At 39.3% G+C, this 21,871-nt stretch overlaps 1 protein-coding gene across 2 annotated transcripts in view; it reads left to right on the top strand.

Moving 5' to 3' along the window:
- The first annotated feature begins 1,382 nt into the window (after window positions 1-1,382).
- The window catches only part of MVD (mevalonate diphosphate decarboxylase), a 29,790-nt gene continuing 9,301 nt past the window's right edge, over window positions 1,383-21,871 (top strand). The window contains exons 1-3 of one of the 2 annotated variants that reach the window (XM_053694986.1): window positions 1,383-1,476; window positions 3,150-3,226; window positions 3,865-3,935. In XM_053694986.1, the coding sequence (XP_053550961.1) occupies window positions 3,175-3,226; window positions 3,865-3,935 (123 nt within the window). In that variant the 5' untranslated portion in view covers window positions 1,383-1,476; window positions 3,150-3,174. Of the gene's footprint in view, window positions 1,477-1,499; window positions 1,764-3,149; window positions 3,227-3,864; window positions 3,936-21,871 lie in introns of those variants that run through there. The other variant, XM_053694994.1, reaches the window with a different exon arrangement.

Raw genomic sequence — 21,871 nt, 5'->3', positions numbered from 1 at the left:
AATATAATTATCCTAGGCTAGACTTGTCTCCTCAACACTATACCTTTTAAAGCCCTTGTTTTCTGTCCTGAATTATTTAAACTAAACATTTTGAGGGTATGAATTATTAGGGTTTCCAAATAATATTGACTCTGAAACTTTTGTGTGGGAAAAGATGAACAGGAAAAAGGTTGGAGTCAGACTACAGACTGACAATAGTAAGGGTGTTCTATCGAGAACTCCAATACATCGAAAACTCGTGGAGTGGAAGTAAGACCAGACAAGAAAGTGGTGTATAACACATAATGTATAAAAAGTATCTCCTTTTAAAGGTCTTTAACAGCATTTAAAGGGACACTGTACCCAAAAAAAATATTTTGTGATTCAGATTGAGCATGAAATTTTAAGCAACTTTCTAATTTACTCCTATTATCAAATTTTCTTCATTCTCTTGGTATCTTTATTTGAAATGCAAGAATGTAAGTTTAGATGCCGGCCCATTTTTGGTGAACAACCTGGGTTGTCCTTGCTGATTGGTGGATAAATCCATCCACCAATAAAAAAGTGCTGTCCAGAGTACTGAAACCAAAAAAACGCTTAGATGCCTTCTTTTTCAAATAATGATAGCAAGAGAAAGAAGAAAAATTGATAATAGGAGTAAATTAGAAAGTTGCTTAAAATTGCATGCTCTTTCTGAATTACAAAAGAAAAAATTTGGGTACAGTGTCCCTTTAATTGTGCAACTCTCTCTTTATGCATCATACCAGACTACGGGGGCTTGCATACTACTCTGAAAATGTCAGCCAGTAACCTTTAGTTCAGGGTAAAATGATTATACTTTGGGTTTAAATTAAATATAGTAGTTTTAGTTATTAAATTAAATACACGTTCTATTGTTGGTAATCCCGTCCCGTGAGAGTGTCTGGAAGAGGAACTCATCTTCCAAGAATACAGTACGTAATTAATTGTTTTTTTGTTTTTTTTGTTAAATTACTTCACTCTAGAGAAGTACTTTGAAGCATCAGGAACGTCAATTTTCTACACTTGCTACTTATACTATATTAAAGCGTAATTATTAAGTATATCACGATGCAATGTAATAATCTGGTAATCACGGCATTGACATTTGACAAATGTATATTAGAGAGTATTAGCATCATCCAATCCACTAAGGGTGTTACAGTGTAACCACTCCGGCTGCTAATGCTAAGCTTTCCTAATTCCTATAGTTCCGATACGAACTGTTTGTTCCAAGGTTTCTCAATTCTCAGGCTTCAGTCTTCCGATGTGTCCTATTGGTAGGCAGGTGAGGAGGGGGCGTTTTCCTGACTGTAATTGGATGGAGTGGAAGCGGCTGGTGTGCTACGGACCAATGGAAACGCAGCATTTCATGTGCTGAGGAGATGCAGGCTGAGAGTGCTTGCTTGATGACAGCAGGAGGACTAGAAGCTGTATCAGAGGATCGGTGGCTTTGCGTTGTGGTAATAATTGCATTATGTAAGTGTGAGGTGCTGGTTAGGTTAAAATGTGTGTATCTGGTGTTGCTACGATATCTTATTTATTGAGAATTTAAGTGTGAGGGGCATTAAGTGCACATTTATAGCCAACTGATAGTAAGTAGGATGCTCGATACTGCCGTCAGACAAATATATATAACGCGTTTCAAAGGCTTTTTAAAAGATAATACTGGCCTTCGTCAGAGACGTCTGAGAAGCGGATCATCTTTCAGCTGAGGAGCTTTCTACCTAACAACCTGTGTGGCACTTACCTCATTTTTGATTGAGGTAATTTCTTGTAATTAGAAAGTTCATCTATCACTACAGGTTTTTGGGCACACCAACTTACCCCAAATTTGGATTCAAGTTCTCTTCACTTGAGATTCTGAAAACTGCTTTCATTTTACTTTTTGGACATTTTGAGGGTTCTCATTGTAGTAGGCTTAAAGGGATATGAAACCCACATTTTTCCTTTCATGATTTAGAAAGATCGTGCAATTTTAAACAACTTTCTAATTGACTTCCATTATATAATTTGCTTTATTCTCTTGGTATCCTTTGCTGAAAAACATATCTAGATAGGCTTAATAGCTGCTGATTGGTGGCTGCACATAGATTCCTCGTATGATTGGCTCACCCATGTGCATTGCTATTTTATTAACAACGGATATCTAAAGAATTAAGAAAATTAGATAATAGAAATAAATTGGAATGTTGTTTAAAATTGATTTCTCTATCTGAATTATAAAAGGAAAAAAAATAGGTTTAGTGTCCCTTTAATAAGCTCTAATATATTAGTAGTAGGCTTAATAAGCACTCATATGGTTTCAATGTACACATATCTATTACCATTTTGAACCCCTGGGAATCTGTATTGGAAAATAATATTTTTTTGACACCTGTGGACATTTGCTAAGATTTTGTTTTAACAATTGGATGCACATATATACATTTTTATGCAATTTATGAACTCGTATCTATATGTATTGATTGCCTTTCAATTTGAGACTGAAGGTTAGTCTTGTCCTGCGCCTGTGACCATTCTTTTCAGTCATTTTTTCCTCTTCTAATTGACAGTATACCTATAGTGGAGGGGACCCCTATGGGTGTTCTGTCAGGTTTTTCGGGCAGCATCACATGACATCCTTGAGTCTTATATTGATTTATAGGGATATTTATATACCACCAAGCGCTGTATTTGTTCTTCTTTTAACATATACCGTATATATAATGACGTATAAATTAGCTATGTATTATAAACTAAAATGGCTTACCGAATACGCAAACTACTCTGGAAATGAATGCCAGTTTTACTATTGTTTAATACTTGTTACACCTGTGCAAAATCCTACCTTGTGCCCCACTGGCCATTCTTTATAGGTAGAATTTACCTTATATTTTTACCTTTTTGTACCAACGTTGCCCAGTGTCCACACATACTGATGATTTACCCCCAGGTACCAGTTGTGCTTTTCTCCAGAAATTGGTGCTTTACTTTAGTATACATCCATTGAGTTATCCCATTGAATGAAAGAAAAAAAACTGGTTTCATGCCCCTTTAATGAGCATGGTACCCAGTGCATCTGCTCAGGTCAGACATCACTAAAGTTAACCCTGATGGTATTTTTGCAGCATTTGTTTCTTTCTAATGGGGCAATTCCTTTGTTGTTCTAGCTGTTTGGAAAACAAGGCTCTGAAAATGAAGAAGGTCACATGCACTGCACCTGTTAACATTGCTGTTATTAAGTACTGTAAGTATTGTAGCTCCACAATTTAATATTTAGGTTTCCATGTGCATACCAATATAAATTATTATATTAGATGATTGCTTTTTTTTACCAAGCAATCTTTGCAGAAATTCTTGTTTTACACCAATAATGTGATGTTACTTTTATTGTACTCCTTCAGCCAATCACAATATAATCAGATGTAGTGAGTACTAAGCAAACAAGAATACCCGAGAACATCAAATGATATAAAAAGTTATGGTTTAGGTTGCCTAACTTTTTTTAAATTCAGTCCACATTGTATTTTTTAAAACCACTGGGCCATTTCGATAATTTTCAAAATTATTTTAATCAAACCATTAGGTATCATAATACTATAAATACATACAGACCCAGGAACATATACAAGGGAAAGATTCAGTTGCAGAGACGTGATGTGTTACAAATGGGGAAAGGTAAAATGGTAGTCTTTGATAGATTGCAATGTGGCCCCCAGTTCTTGGGTTCAACAGTGCTGCTCTATATACATAGCTGGTGTTCTAGTCACACACACAGAATATCTAGAACTATTCCATTAAACAACTCCTGATGCCTCTGTTTAATATTTCATTATAATGGTATGGTTGTTTTCTTTTAAGTTTTATTTAAATTGTTTCTTTCAGGGGGTAAAAGAAATGAAGATCTAATATTACCAATAAACTCATCTCTTAGTGTTACATTGCACCAGGATCAGGTTAGTGACCCTCCTTAATATTTTATAGCATAAGTTCACAAGCTATGTTAATTTTTCAACAAGTGCTTTTTTCTTACATGCTATTATTATGCACATCATTTCTGTGACTTGTATAAAGTAAGTTCTCCTTCTCAGCTTATACTAACTAACCCACATATCAAACACTAAAGTTTGTTCACTGTTTTTTTTTTTTTTTTTAAATCTTTTAATCAATTTAATCAACGTTAATTTCATCATGCAAGTTTTATTTAATCTTTGGTACCACATCATACCCTGCATCACCGCATATACATTAACATCAATCTCTGGTGAAAATAGAATGCATAATTAGCTATTTTTGATAAGCTTAAAAACAAATGATTATTTAAAAAATCAATGACCTAACTAAAAGAGGGAACAAAGAAATAAAGCCTGAGAAACCGTTCTCTTGAGATAGATTTTTGTAAAATAAGAGGAAATCAATATTTGTAAACTTTAATTTTCCATATCTGAAAATAATAAATTAGAGCTATGAGGGTTAGTTAATTTCCCTTATGGCCTGATGATCGAAAGCTCTCCACTCAGGTGATATGATCTAAAATGATCCTCCATCACTGAGAGATCCCTAGTGATATTTCAAAAGATAGATTTTGCTATACTTCGCCAAGGGGCATTCCCTGCATTTCTGCAATATAGCACTGCATGACATGAGAATTCTGCTACATTTACACTTTGTCCTGTGTGTTCTGTATTACTTTACATTTCAGATTACATTTTATTACATTTAAACTTTGCACTTTCTATTTTGTATTTTATTTTGTATACAGCAGTGTGTTCAGGATTTCGATTTTACAAATTCTGATTACGCTTTCAGTTTCTGCATAAGAGGATCATACTTTCTCCTAATTAAATGAGAACTGAAAAACTGTCAGCTTCAGTTTCCCAGAGAGATTCATTACATTCTATAAGACAGATATTCAAACATTCTATAGTTTGGAGCGAAATGATCAACTTCAAAGGGGCTGAACTCACTGAATTTTCGAAAGACGTCTAAGTTCAGATGTGGTTTTTCATGCTAACCCTTGCAAAAAAAAAAGAAAGATAGTCTCTGCCAGTGTCATGATGTCTCCTATTAAAAGTAATGGAGCTGGGGGCGGAGTGACAAGCTGAACCGGCAGGACGCATCTTGGGGATGCTCCTGTCCTATACATAAAATATATGAGCCTTCTTTAGGTTCCTAAAGGATAATTTAGATTCTTTGGTGATTATAACTCTATAGGACTTATGTGGAATATGAACAAGCCTTGCTGGATTGCATCTTTAGCCTAAGCTGTTTAGTCAAACCGAATGACTCTGTCTGACAGGCCGTGGTGTTTTATGCTACCACACATTCCTCCCCCCCCCCCCACAGGTAACAGGGTTACGAGTAGTCCTAATTGACTACACACTTTGTTCAGAAATGGATACCGATATATGAGCATCAGAAGACACTTTCTATGAGATGCTTAATGAGCACTTTGCTGGCCTGAGAGATTTGATTGTGCAGTGTTTCGCAGGCTGCCCCTCTCCACGTGACCCCCATAATGACGACTGGGAATTAGAGGCTTCTGCTGAACAGAACGTGGAGCCAATAAAGGTAACGCACAGCTCCTGGAACTCATCGAGTGCACAAAGACAACCAATTCAGAGGGAGAGAGAGTGTGAAGACCCGGCCTGCCATACTCACGCTGAATGCTGTGTGATATCTGGCGCTGAGCCGCTGTTTGGGGCTGTCGGAGTTCTAGAGATGGCAGATATGCCACGGCACTGCACAGGAACAGAGACTAAATCCACCCAGATCGATGAGAGAGGCACGCTTGAGAAGCGGTGGTCGAGTCTTGCAGGTCCTCACTTTGTCCAGTTTGCGAGTAGAGGGGCTGACCGGCTTTTGCACGCTGAGTGTGCAGCTCCATGTGATACCTCAAGGCACCTACGAACCAGGACATGGTTGGTCCCTCTATTAGATCTAGGCAGCTTACCGGCGACTGGAGTGGGTTGATGTTTCTGGAGTGCTGATGCGGGGTAGTATAACAATCCACACTTCGCAGAGCTGGCATTAACTGTTTCTAACAGAACTTTACTTTAACTTTTAGAGACACATTTATATTTCAGATATGTGTCTTGGGTTTGGGGTTTCTTGGCTGGTGTCTTAGGATTAATTGTATTCTATAGCAGTGAATCATACCGCCAATTACATGCGTGAAGTTTCTCCTATTATTACCCCTGACAATTATTGGAGTGTGCGTGAACGCTTAACCTGCATAGTGTATCAACATTTTTATTTTTTAGTGTGTCAGTGTACACTCTGAGGCAGACGTTAACTATTCCAGACTTAGGTAGATGATTACATATATTAGTTTTTGTTTGTTTTTTCCTTGTCTTCTACATGAATATATATATGTACTAGGGTTGCTATATGTTTTAGAGTTTACTCTGGGTTTATATTACAGAACTGTGTGACATTGTGACAGAATTTCAACACCTATGCCGCCTATGTATGTTCATTGTTATTGCAAATTGCATGAAAAATATATTATACGACTATACACAGATACCAGGCTTCTCCACTAGAGGGGATTACAGTTTTACTTATAACTCTAGAAGTGTACCAATACTCTCTCAGCTTTATCCACTCTAGAGCAGCACTTAGACTGCGGCAGTAACATTCCAGAAAGACAAGGAGTAGCCTTAACAAACATTCTATATATACCCCCTGGTTCCTTAGTATGTAATTTGTGGCAATACTTATTAATTCTGGAATTTACTAGCCCTTTATACCACACTATTATTGTCCCTAACACAATTTGTTTTGCATCATTCTCTAAAATATCTTCTCCCCAAAGTCCCCCATTATTTCATCAATCTAGTCCAGGAGGTCCAAAAGGCCCCCTTATGTTCTTTGGGGGAAACTACTGCTCCATTTTATATATTACAATATCTTAAGGGGATACATCTTAATAGAAAATATGAGGTTCACCTTTTATTTGCTTTCTTAGGCAATATGCGTTTTCTTAGTTTGACAAGTCTTTATTTGGAGATTATGTTCTTCTCCTGTATGTTTGTAACTCTGCGTTATAAATTGCCTGCTGTACTTATTTCACAACCTCAATAAAAATATATTTAGAAAAAAAAGAAAAAAAAAATGTAAAAGGACAGTAAACCTATAAATATATGCAATATGTTTAAAGCATTGCAATACATACATGTTACTAATTGTTCACCTAGTAATGGAATCTAAAATTTAACATTTTAGAACCCCTCATTGAATTCATTCTTACACCACTGAATAGAGGCTTTTTTAAAAAAAAAAATCTACTTGTGTGCTGTGCGCCCTAGGGCAGAAATACAGTGAATCACAAGCATAAAACCATTGTAATGTCCTATATACTTCTATGCTTTTAGGGTTAACAGACCCTTTAAGAAAATGTAAAATGTAAGAAAAATAGTTATGTATTACTATAGATAATATAATATATTTTTATAAATATAAAGTAAATAAATATCAGTTCTAAATAATTGATTTACAAAAATATTTATTTTTAAAGACAAAATCCCTTACATTTATGCATAAAGAACCAATGAACTATGTAAGCCAGTATCGACCTATGCCGGTTTCCTAGGCGCAGTTATTTGTAAGTGCAAGTTATGTGTCATAACTAGACAGTCAAAATACTTCTCATGGAGTTTTCCTGGTTACAAATTGAGCAATATGTTGTATTCTTTCTTTCTTGTTTGTCTGGTTTATCAGCTGTCATTTTGTTTAATTGCTTGCCATTTCTTATCATTAAAAATAATGTGTATATGAAAGACCAATATATAAATATTATTATTAAAAAAAAAAAAAAGAAAAAGTAATGGAGCTCACTGGAAAGGGACACTTCACACCGTGGAGTGAAGTGAGCAGGGGGCGCACTTTAAAAATGAAATTATTTTTGCGTATAGCATCTTATAATCGCCTACATTTTAAAAGGCATGTTTTTCTATTAGGGTTATATTTTGAGAAAAGCTCACCACCTTTTAGTTTGCAAGAAAAATAAGTTAGATCTGTGCGAAAGTCTTTACTGAATTACGATGGGATTAGAGCAGAGGTTTTCAAAGTCTTACACAGTGGGCCTCCCCAATGGTGAAACTTTCAAGTTGAGCCCCCCCACCCCCCGCAATAGATGTTATTACATTTTTTTTAAAGAATACGCTTTGAAATGCTTATAGTTTTATTTAATTATAAAAATTGCAGAATTATGAAAATAATGTAGACACATGCACATACGCTTACGCACACACAGACATGCATAAGCGCACACACGCGCTTGCAGACACAGGCATACACACACGCCCACAAACACTCTTGAACTATTAAGAAATCTAATTTAAAGGGACATAAAACCCCAAAAAATTATTTCACGATTCAGATAGAGAACACAATTTTAAGCAACTTTCCAATTTACTTCTATTATTTAATTTGCTTCCTTCTCTTGTTATCCTTTGCTGAAAGGTTTATCTAGGCAAGTTCAGGAGCAGCAGCGAACCTAGGTTTTAGCTGTTGATTGGTTGCTGCATATATATACCGATTGTCATTGGCTCACCCATGTGTTCAATTAGAAACCAGTAGTGCATTGCTGCTCGGTCAATAAAGCATACCAAGAGAATGAAACAAATTAGATAGTAGAAGTAAATTAGAAAGTTCTTTAAAATTGTATTCTCTATCTGAATCACAAAATAAAAATTTTGGGTTTCATGTCCCTTTAAGATTTGATCATGTAGCAAAGACATGTTTATACATTTAGGTGGCCTGAATGTGGAAGATGTGCGGTGATCACACACAATGGATATTCAAAATTTATCACAGCTTTTGAAATTGGTAGTCAGTGGAATAAAAAAAGCTAACAAAAGACATTAGAAGAGAACAACGAAATCCACAAAGACCACTGAAGATCTCTCAATAGTGGAGATTTCAAAGTTGCTGTTGTACAAATTATGAAACCTGGAGAAAATGTGTTTGCAAAAGGACACAAAATGTATGTTAATTTTTCTGATCAAGCAAGAGATGAACTACTAAAGACTCCCTGCCGTAAAACATAGTGCTTCCATCTTGCTACCTGTGACCTTTTGTACTTATCAAATCAATGTAGTGAAATTATAGCTTGAATAAATTGCAGCCTTGTAACAATAAATGCTGCTATAAGGGCAAATTAGTGAAATGTGTTTGGTATTGACCATACAACTAGGCAAGGAGCATTTAGTACATAATCATGAATTGTAGAACAGGAAGTATTGGTCACCAGAAAATTGTTAATCCGTATACTTGGTATACTATACTACTTGGTATCGCAATGTATAGTGCAGTAAGTGTAATTTAGAGAGCATCCTTAAACAAATAAAGTGAAACTTGCCTGTATATTTAGTGGTGTAATATCAGTATTGCGCTTTTGGCACGCCAAAAACCCCTGGTCCTTCAGACACAGCTCCGCCTGCTTCGGCATCTCTGATCTGTAAGGTCACATGACCGCTTGCAATTAGTGCACACATGTAGAGTCCCATGACTCCAAAAACTATATAAAAAAGATCCCAAACTTTAAAAAAAGTGCTTGTACTTACACATCCAAGTCATGCCGGCACCCGCAGCAGTCCCCCTTTTAAGGGCTATTGGTAGTTTATTGTAGGCTAGGTTTTTTTATTTTTGATCATTTAGTTTGTTATTTTTCGTAATTTAGTGTTTGTTATTTTTTATATTTTAGTATTTTTATTTTTTGTAATTAGATAGTTTGTATTTTTTATAGTAGGGATAAGGCAAGTTCTGTTTTTATACTGAGTTTTATACACTGTCTGACTACTTTGTAAAAATGCACAATATCTTTTTGCCACCTTTTGTCTGTTTAACAAACTACTTTACTCAATTACCCCTCACCACCTGCATTGCTTATTAGCCCATCTCTCTTAACCTCACCTTACTTTTGTATTCATGATCTCCACACATTCCTAAAGACTCTCTCTCCCCACCTTGCAACTCATCACAAAAACAGTCTCACTTCTGCAAATCCGCATCTCATCTCATGTCACTCTCCCTCTTGCTCATACTAGCTGCTGGCGACATCTCCCCTTATCCTGGTCCCCCACAACTTCCTTGCCCTGCACACCCATGTGTACCCTTCAATAGACTTCAAAAACAAAACTCTAGTAACCTTAATCTCATTCCTCTTGCATCTAAAGCCACCACCCCCTTCACTTGCGCAATTTGGAACTCTCATTCTGTTTGCAACAAACTCACTTCTATCCATGACCTCTTTATCTCCCACTCTCTCAATCTTCTGGCTCTCACAGAAATCTTGCTCTCTCCTTCAGTCACTGATTCCTCTGCTGCACTGTCACATGGGGGTCTCCACTTCAGCCACACTCCTAGGTCTGACAATAGACAAGGAGGTGGTGCTGGTATTTTACTTTCCTCTTGTTGCACCTTTCAACAAATACAGCCCTTCTCTTCCCTCTACATTTTCTACATTCGAAAACACACATGACTCACTTATTCTCTCCCCTCTCGTTACGCGTTGCAGTCATATACCGCCCCCCTGGCTACGCAACTCTATTTCTAGATCACTTTGCCGCCTGTCTACCTTACTTACTTTCCTCAGATACCCCTGCCCTTATTCTCGATGACTTCAACCTCCCTGTTGATAATCCCACTGACTCCTCTGCAAAACAACTTCTGCAACTTACTTCCTCTTTCGGCCTGTCACAATGGATTGACTCTCCCACTCACAAAGATGGTCACTCCATTGATCTGATTTTCAGCTATCGATGCACTATCTCAAACTTCACAAACTCACCTTTTCCTCTTTCTGACCACCACCTCCTCACTTGTAACATCACCCCCCTCCCTACAACTCTCTCTCCTTCTACCCCTCAGACTAAACTTCACAGAAGTATCAAGTCACTAGATCAGCAACAGCTCGCTAGCTCTCTTGAACCACTTCTCTTATCTCTACTCTTTTTTTCAAACCCAAAACATCTGTTCTCCACATTCAATACTCTTCTCCGCCCCCACCCTCACCTCCCACCACAACTTTTCTGTCAGCTCAAGATTTTGCCAGCTACTTCAACAACAAAATCGACTCCATCAGAAATGAAATCGTCTCTCAACAAACTACTGGTCTCCCATCCCCTCAAAAGCTCACAATCATCCAAAACCCACATAGCCATAAATTAAGCTCTTTTGCCCCTGTTACAGAGGAAGAAGTTTCTGCCCTTATATTATCCTCTCACCTCACTACCTGTCCCCTCGACCCATCCCCTCACAACTACTCCCCTCCCTCTCTTCTACCCTTACCCCTATACTCACACACATCTTCAACCTCTCCCTCAGCACTGGTATAGTTCCCACATCTCTTAAACATGCATTAGTCACACCTGTCCTCAAAAAACCTTCTCTTGATCCAACCTCCCCATCCAACTACCGCCCTATTTCCCTACTCCCTCTTGCCTCAAAGCTTCTTAAAAGGTTAGTATATGGGGGCGGAGTCTAGCCACGCAGGACGATGGCTGCAAACTTCTAGAGCTCCTAGGCCCCATGGCAGGCAAAAAATTTTTTTTATAAGTTAGGGCTCTCTATATAACTTGAATTACACAGCTATAAGGGGGGAGCATTAGCGAGGAGCAGATGAGCAAAGAAAATAAAGACAAACAAAACATTTCTCCTCCAATATCGCACTAAGAAAAAACAAGCAAGGCGGCGATAAGGAAAATACCCCGGAGCTGCGGATATTACAGACACAGCAAATACTCTGACATCACATTACCCGGACCTCGCTGTGCATGAATACAGCACCAACGGACAAAGCAAAGCAGGGATAGTGTGGGGACAGCGGCAGGACATAACAGCAAGAGGAGCGGGTACTACGCAAAAACGCTTACCGCACACCAGCCGCCCCCCACTCGGGTCTCACCTGTGGATGGAAGAGAACCGGGACATTGCAGAAAGTTGCCCTCCGATTTTTGCTGGGACACAGGTCCGCAAACAAGCTCCGACGGGAAGTGCAGCCAGAGGCGGGTGAGTGCGCAAACAGGCAGCATATCTAATGCACAAACGCTGCAGCTGCCATTTTAAAACAGGCCTGTGCTCCGTAGTAGCGAAGGGGAGAGCTCATAGTAACAGAAGCTGCACATCAACACTGCACACTCCAATGCCTATAAAATTAACTTATGCAATACTAATAATCAACAAGAAGTGCTAACAAACAAAGAGATTAAAACAAGATAAATAAAGGATAATAATAAACCCCAAAAAAAAAAAATCAAACACAAAGTACCATACCCAAATACAAGACTTACAGCAAACATAATAAGAGACACGCAACAACATAAGAGGCACTATAAGTTCCAGCAACAGAAATGACCAGCAAAACATCAACAAAGGGTGATAAAAGTACCAGATCCAGAACTCTAGGACAGTACTTAAAACCTATGGAGCAACAGGATTTTATGCCAACTAATCCCACATGTACAGAAGGAGCTCAAAATGAAAGCACAGAGCCAGTACAGATAGAACTACCATCTAATTATGTAACGAAAAATGACCTTACTTCTCTCACAACGAAAGAAGATATGAAAGTGTTCATGCACGAAGTCAGATCCCTATATAAAGACCTCCATACAGATATTACAGCAGTATCAAATAGAGTGACGAATATAGAAGAAGAACAGACCACAACCAACTCTACTATTAACACTCTCACAAACAAAATCAAAGCCCAAGAAGACATGATTAAGTCTCTGAGCAACAAAATTGAAGACTTAGACAACCGCGGACGTCGTAATAACCTCCGTATCAGAGGGGTGCCAGAGTCTATATCACCAACTGCTTTGAGAGGCTACCTGCAAGATCTGTTCCGCACGGTTAAAGGGAAACCTGGAGCAACAGAAATCCCTATTGAAAGAGCTCACAGAGCTCTAAGAGCCAAACCACCACCAAAGGCACCGCCGAGGGATATAATTATTAAACTACTAAATTTCCAGGACAAGGAAGAAATTCTTAATAACGCTAGAGCCAAACAACCACTCCAACATGCAGGTATACCTCTACAAATATTCAGTGATATCAGCCCCACCACACTTCAGAAGAGAAGGGCTTTATCATATATTACATCCTCTCTACAACATCACAAAATACCATATCGCTGGGGATTCCCGGTATCTATAATTGCAACCAGAGACAATAAAACAGCAATATACCGCACCGAAAGTTACATAGACCAATTTTGTCAGACATTGTCTATAGAGGTCCCAGACGAACCGACACCAATGGACAGCTCAGCCCCAACACACCATCAAAGCAACAGTTAAGAAACCGTTCAGTATTAAAGTTTCACGCTCCTCCGACACATGCAGAGGCAGAGAAAGAAAAGCAGAGAACCAGAAAAGAACTGGGTAAGACAAAATTGTACATCTGTTATGGACACTATATAAGACTAGAGACATGAATAAATGTTATTAGTAATTAAAGATAATAGCTAAGTTATGGGACATTTTCATGAGGGGGCCAAGCCCTAGCGCAACAGCCAGCAACAGGCCAGCCCTATGCTGGGAGCGAGTTATAGTTCGCACAAGTATAATTATAGAACTGTTCCCTCTCTTTGAAACAGACTTTGGACATGGATTCCTGCTTTAAAATAACATCCTCTTACTATACTAGGATGTCCGAACACACCTACAACATAAGTAAATAATTGAATGTACTCGGACACCAACAAACTGATTATACCAAAAAAGCCAAAAAATATACATATTGATTCTGCAGGATATCACATGTATAATGTTGCACTGTTTAATGTTTAAGTAATAATGACGGCACTATGTTTATAATAATGTTGTTTTGCATTTTTGTTCTCACTTTTAAGTTAATATAAAAGTGTTCTACTATGCCTTGACTGCTCCACCACTTGGACAGCAGACCGAGAATAGCCCTATACCACTGTTTAGATATTATATACTATGCATTAAATGCCTAAGCCATGGGGACACATCCCCTAAATCTCTATTTCAGGGTATCTTATACCTGAATTTTCCTCTATATCTATATTTTCCCTACTCTCTATTTATTCTATTAACCTCCTTTTCTATATCAACACTAAATAATATTCCTCTACCCCCTACCTACCCTAACCTTCCCCAGACCTAACCTACCAGGCAATCCAGCTGTCAATTCCAGACATTACTAATTAATCCTCCAGCTCTACACATACCACATAATAATGCCCCACTCAATTAAAACACCTACTCGCCCAAATAACATAAACCATAAGACAGAACATTCTCTCACCCTGATGACATTAAATGTTAAAGGACTTAACAGCCCGGGGAAACGATCTATAGCCAGGAAGGAACTATCTAGAAATAACCATTCCATTATCTTTATACAGGAGACACACTTTCAGAGAGGGAGAGAACCTAAATGGACCAATCCTAAATACACGAACAAGTATTTTGCATCTGGAACAAAAAAAAAAATGGGGTGGGAATACTGCTTCACGAGTCAATACCACTACAGACGTCAACTATAATACGGGATCCAGAGGGAAGGTACATTTTGATAGTGGGGTTGCTATTTGGAAGACCTATCACACTTGTAAATGTATATTTTCCTAATACAGACCAACACTGTTTCATTAAAAAAATCTCACAACTCATACTGGACAATCGAAAGGGTCTGCTCCTGTTAGGAGGTGACTTTAACCTACCCCTAGACCCCCACTGGGACACGTCTAATAACCTCTCAAGTGTACCTAAAACCACACTAAAATCGACCAAAACAACGCTCACAGACCTTAATCTTCACGACATTTGGCGTACATTAAATGTGACAGCGAAAGACTACACATATTTCTCGTCAGTGTACAAAAAATATTCCCGCATAGACTATTTATTTATTTACAGACTCGGTGGGTTTGACCATTATAACTAAATGTGACATTGGCACAATATCATGGACTGACCACGCCCCGGTTATCTGCACACTGATATGGCCAGAAACACCCCTTACAGACTTCATCTGGAGGTTAGATGAACACTTGTTGACAGACCCACTAACTACAGAAAAAATTGGAAAAATGATATCTGAATACTTCACACATAACCCAGACTCGGATACATCTAGCGCCATAACTTAGGAGGCACATAAATGTGTCATTAGAGGGGAACTCATCAAAATTAGAGCAAGAAAGCTCATAGAGAGACGTACCAAACACGACAATTTACACTCTTCCATACAGAAGCTTGAGTGTATACATAAGCAAGAACCGCATAATAATACGATTTTAGCAGAACTCACACAGACCAGAAGAGATCTAAAAGATTTTCTCCTACAGGAATCACAGAGACTAGCCTCATATATCAAACAATTATACTATGATCAGGGGAATAAACCAGGTAAGCTACTAGCCAGGACCACCCAACGCAAAAAATATAAATCCTATATACACTCACTGAAGGGAAAGAACTCCTCATTAATAAAAGACAGTAAAGGAATAGCAGAGGAATTCAGACAATACTACCACAACCTATACAATTTAAAAAACACCTTAACTACTCCAACATCACCACAACCATATGATAATCAACAAACAATAACTGAATACATGACAAACATCCCCATAGTGAAGCTTAGTGAAGAAGAGAGAGCGGAGTTGGACTCTCCAATATCTGAACAAGAAATTAGCAGAGCAATTAAAGACCTCCCCCCCTGGAAAGAGTCCTGGCCCTGACGGGTTCTCTATCAAATACTACAAGATATACAAATCAATACTTATGCCACACCTTCTAACCCTATTCAACAAACTAATTGATACTAAGTCCTTGCCAGCCAGAATGCTAGAGGCCCATATTGCGGTATTACCTAAACCAGGCAGAACGCCAGATAAACCCAGCAATTTCAGACCAATCTCACTTCTCAATGCTGATGTAAAATTATTAGCCAAGATACTAGCCATCAGACTTAATAAATACCTACCTAAACTCATTTCCACTGACCAAGTAGGCTTCGTCCCAGGCAGAGAAGCCAAAGATAACACCATAAGAGCCCAACGTATTATAGACTATGTAACTCACCACAGACACCCACTGACCCTATTTGCTTCCGATGCCGAAAAAGCTTTCGATAGGGTAAGTTGGAAATTTTTGAAAGAAGCCATGCACAGTATGAACTTTGGAGATAATTTTCTTAATATGGCCTTTTCCCTCTATTCAGGCCCTAATGCAAAAATAAAGGTAAATGGGACACTATCTGATTCTTTCCCCATAACTAATGGAACCCGTCAGGGCTGCCCACTCTCCCCACTGCTGTTCCTTCTCTCATTTGAAATCCTGGCCCACAAAATCGGATCCAATAATGAGATAAAAGGCATACAGATAGGAGAAAAAGAGCATAAATTGATGATGTATGCCGATGACATTCTATTTTCCTTGACTGACATTGAACATTCTATACCAGCTCTAATATCTGAACTACGAACCTATGGTCACTTCTCTAATCTCCAAATCGGAATTACTTAATATTACCTCCCCTCCAAACCTGACACATCAATTGGCCGCTGAGCACGGTCTAACAATAACCTCAGAGAAAATAAAATACCTAGGGGTTTACTTAACAGCTAATCCTAGCTCACTGTTCAAATATAATTATACACAACTTAAAAAAGAAATTTCAGATGATCTATGTTCATGGAACTGTAAACCCCTGTCATGGCTAGGCAGAATAGGTATAATTAAGATGAACATTCTACCCAGACTGCTCTACCTCTTTCAGACACTGCCGATCCCTATACCTAACCAATTCCTACGACAACTACAAAAAACAATAGATAACTTCATTTGGAGCGGGAATAGAAGCAGGGTACAAAGACAAACTATGTATCTGCCAAAGGAACGGGGAGGCCTGGGGGTACCGAATCTGACATTATATAGAAGAGCCATCTTTTTGCAGCAGATACTAGAATGGAGCCACAATACAGGTCAAAAGGACTGGGTACACATTGACAACCACATTATGGGGAGAGGTAACTCAGCATCACTAGCATGGACAGAACCCAGAAAGCGCCCAGATATACTTCACCAATACCCTAACATAATGGAAATATTCAAAGAATGGGACAGGACGACTGCTACTAACCCACATATAACAACCAGAGTGGGGCCGATGCTGCCAATAAGAGAAAACATGGATCTCCCATTGGGTAACCCTACTACAATACATAAGCCCTCATACAGACTTAGAGAAGGTACATTATACTTTGCAATAGAGAATGGGACAATAGCACCATGAGACAAGTTACAACAGTGGGATGTGAAAATATTCCCTTCCTGGTTAGCTAGAACGCAATTCATTCACTATATATCTACACACAGACAAAAGTCAAACATGCAAAGAGAGCTCACTACATTTGAAAAACTATGTACACAAGACAACCCACCTAGACATACAATCTCGCTAATATACAAAATCTTACTACTCCCGAGTGATAAAACATTACCGAATTATGTAAGATCATGGAATTCTGAATTAAACATTCCTGGAGATGACTCAACATGGATTAAATCATTCAGAATAGCGGCCACTGCTTCGGCTTCGGCCATAATACAAGAGATGCACATAAAGTTCATTAGCAGGTGGTACCTGACACCCTATAGATTGCACAAATCTAACTCCCAGATAAGCGACCGGTGCTGGAGAGCATGCGGTCAGGAGGGTACAATACAACACATATGGTGGGAGTGTCCCTACATAACGGAATATTGGAGATCAGTCTTTAGATCTATATCATCTGTGCTAGGCATGGACATAGCACCCAACTTTCAACATCTCTTGTTTCTTCAGATTCCGAAACTCCAAAACAAATTACACAAAAATATATTTCTTATCATGATAAACAGTGCTAAAAAACTCATACCAAAAAAATGGAAATCTATTGCCCCACCGACAATACGGGAATGGCATACTCAGACCACAGAAATAATACAGTTAGAACGCTTACACTACCTAACCACAAACAATATACAATTCCACCAAGGAATTTTAGACCTATGGAATGAAGCCCGAATATAATAACAGAGCTGGACCCCACGCCTAATTAGACAACTGAGCTGGATTATCAAATAAAACTACCCGGACCCCCCCTCCCTTCCCCCATGCTCCCCACTCCCCCTTCACCTTTCTACAACCCCTCTCTCTTTACTTCTTCTTATTTTCTTAACATATTCAATAGTAAACTAAAGGGTTGACTAAGATACCACTTATTTCTCCAAAACATATACCTGACTATTAAAGGATAAGATAACATTAGTAAAGAATGGACATAATGAAAAAAATGTATATATCTGATAGTAATTACCACACTATGTATAACTGGCAGGTATAGACCCAATATGTAATCAATGTTGTTGACCTTTTGGTTTTATGTTGTACACATTTATTTTTCAATAAAAACTCTTTTAAAAAAAAAAAAAAAAAAAAAAAAGGTTAGTATATGCACGTCTATCCCATTTTCTTACATTAAACTCCCTCCTTGATCCACTGCAATCTGGATTTCGCCCCTTCACTCAAAAGAGACAGCAATTGTTAAGGTTACCAACGACCTACTTACAGCAAAATCCAAAGGCTACTTCTCTCTACTATTTATCTCCTTGATCTGTCTGCAGCCTTTGATACTGTCGACCACCCACTTTTGCTCCAAACCCTCCAATCCTTCTACATCTGCTACACAGCTCTCTCTTGGTTCTCTTCCTATCTGTCTAACCGTACCTTTAGTGTAGCCTGCTCTGGGACATCCTCTGCCCCGTTAACTCTTTCTGTTGGGGTACCACAAGGCTCTGTCCTCGGTCCCCTTCTCTTCTCAATCTACACGTCCTGATTAGGTTCCTTAATAAAGTCCCACGGGTTTCACTATCATCTGTATGCCGATGATACCCAAATCTACCTCTCTGCATCAGAACTGTCTCCTTCCTTGCTAACCCGTGTCACTAACTGTCTCTCTCATATCTCATCTTGGATGTCCTCTCACTACCTCAAGCTAAACCTCTCCAAAACTGAGCTCCTTATTTTACCCCCTTCTTCCAAAATCTCCACACTCCATGTCTCTATAACTGTAGATAACTACATCATTACCCCAACCTCACATGCCCGATGTCTTGGGGTCACACTTGACTCAGATCTTTCTTTCACTCCTCACATTCAGTCCTTGGCTAAAGCCTGCCGCTTCCACCTTAAAAACATCGCTAAAATAAGGCATTTCCTTACACAAGACACAACTAAGATTTTAATTCACTCTCTCATCTTTTCCCGCCTCGACTACTGCAACTCAATCCTCTCTGGACTCCCTAGCTGCCGCCTAGCTCCTTTACAATCCATAATGAATGCCTCTGCCAGGCTCATCTTCCTTACACGTCGCTCTTCATCTGCTGCACCTCTCTGCCAATCCCTTCACTGGCTTCCTCTTGCCTCCAGGATTAAACACATAAAGCCCTCAATTGCATTGCTCCCCCCTACATCTCAGACCTTGTCTCCAGATACTCTCCCTCCCGACCCCTTCGCTCCGCTCATGATCTCCTTCTCTCCTCCTCTCTTGTTACCTCCTTGAAATTGGTAGTTAGTTTAATAGTTATATTAATTTAATTGTTAGTTTAAACTTAGTTTTTTTGATTTGACAGGTAAGTTTTAATTTAATTTTAAGATAGGGAAATTGTAATTTTAATATAAAGGTACGGGGGCGTTAGGTTTAGAGGTTACTAGTTTAAATTAGTTTATTGCCATGTGGGGGGCTTTCGGTTTAGGGGTTAATAGTTTAATTTAGTATATTTAGTTGTGGGGGGGCTTGTGGTTTAGGGGTTAATAGGTTTATTATAGTGTCGTCGGTGTAGGGCTTAATAACTTTAGTATAGTGGGGGCGATGCGGGCGGCAGATTAGGGGTTAATTATATTTAAATAGTGTTTGCGATGCGGGAGGGCGGCCGTTTAGGGGTTAATAACTTTATTATAGTGGTGACGATGTGGGGGAGCGGAGTAATAGGGGTTAATAAATTTTATTAGTGGCGGTGATGTTGGGAGCGGCAGATTAGGGGTTAATAACTTTAATATAGTATTTGCGATGCGGGAGGGCCTCGGTTTAGGGGTTTATAGGTAGTTTATGGGTGTTAGTGTACTTTGTAACACTTTAGTTATGAGTTTTATGTAACTAATTTGTTGCATAAAACTCATAACTACTGCTTGCAGATGGCGGTACGGATCTTGTCAGTATAGGGTGTAACGCAAGCTTTTTAGCCAGAACGCAAAACTTGTAATGGCTGCGCTATGGAAGTCCCATGAAAAAATGTCATTTTTACGAGTGCGGGACCGACGTTGCGTTACAGGCTAAAAGGCTTGCGGTACAGCTATACCGACAAGACTTGTAATGGCTGCTGTGCTGTTTTAATGCTGAAATTACCATTTTTTCAGCGTTAAAACACAAACGCACAACTTGTGATCTAGGTGAAAGGTGATCTAAATAGTATGGAAGCTAATGCATCCTTTCGCTTTTGTGTTAAATGGACATAACCGTAAAACATAAAATGCACATGACTATATATTTATAATAGACTTTGCAGTACACATGTAGTAGCAAAAATGGCTCTAGCAAAAGCTATCACTGTTTGAATGCAGGTGTATGGGGCGTATGCATATATGTTCAGTAGCAGTGGCGTCACTAGGGTTGGTGTCACCCCCCCCCCCAGAAAGCAGACGCACACAAACACAAAAACACAGGCACACACACATACAAACACTCAGACATACTCAAACACACTTAAAAACACACTCAGATGCACACACAAACACTCGGAAACACACTCGGGCACACACACAAAAACACCCAGGCACACACACAAAAACACCCAGGCACACACACAAAAACACTCGGGCACACACACAAAAACACTCGGGCACACACACAAAAACACTCGGGCACACACACAAAAACACTCGGGCACACACGCAAAAACACTCGGGCACACACACAAAAACACTCGGGCACACACACAAAAACACTCGGGCACACACACACACACATACAAAATATGTTAACTGCACTGCATTAATTATAAAGCTCATGCCTAGAGCTGCTCCCTGTCTCAGCAGAGCATCAAATGAAAGATAAACAGAGCACTCTAAAATAAATCACTAAAGAAAAGGTTTAGGCACGCAAACTATGAAAATTCTGCTCTCTGACTCTGTTCCAAGTCTGTCAGTGCACAGCCCCGGGCCACGTGCCTACCGCTTCTTATGGCCAATCACCTCTGCACTCTGCCCACCCGCCCGCCCTCCCCTCCTACCTCTTCAGTGTGCACTTAGTGTACCGTAACCGTACTGGTCTGGTGGGCATCATACGTGGCTCCTTCACTTTAGGGACAGTGTCAGACAGTCATGCGGTCAGGTGCCAGGCATCCCCCTCACGATTTCCCGGTTCCTGTTTAGAAAAAAAGCACAGCAGTGAGTGACTCCACTGCTCCACATGTCACTGAGCAGTGAGCACAGATAGGCAGGCAGGTTTAGGCTAGCAGCGCAACTAAGCAAGCCCCACGGCACAACCACAATATTCATAGTGAAATTGGCCAGGGGAGGAGCAAAGTACAAACAAGCAAAAGCAGCCGGGAAAACTATTTGTGGAAATTGCAGCACTGGCTCAAGGGGCAAAAAAATGAAGTGTCTACAACTTCCCCAGTCCCACTAATGTTCACAAATGCTAGCCCCTCTAATAAAAAATTCTATGCATCTCTACATTGTATTTCTTTGAATTTCAATAACAAAAAAACAAACAAAAAAAACTTTTCTGGTGGTGTCACCCCCTGGAGGGTGTCACCCGGGTGCGGCCCGCACCCCCCTAGTGAAGCCACTGTTCAGTAGTCCT

Source organism: Bombina bombina, chromosome 1, assembly GCF_027579735.1.
Source record: "Bombina bombina isolate aBomBom1 chromosome 1, aBomBom1.pri, whole genome shotgun sequence".
Lineage (NCBI taxonomy): Eukaryota > Metazoa > Chordata > Amphibia > Anura > Bombinatoridae > Bombina > Bombina bombina.
Note: the sequence above shows the minus strand (reverse complement) of the source record. Positions and strands in the feature narration are given on the sequence as shown.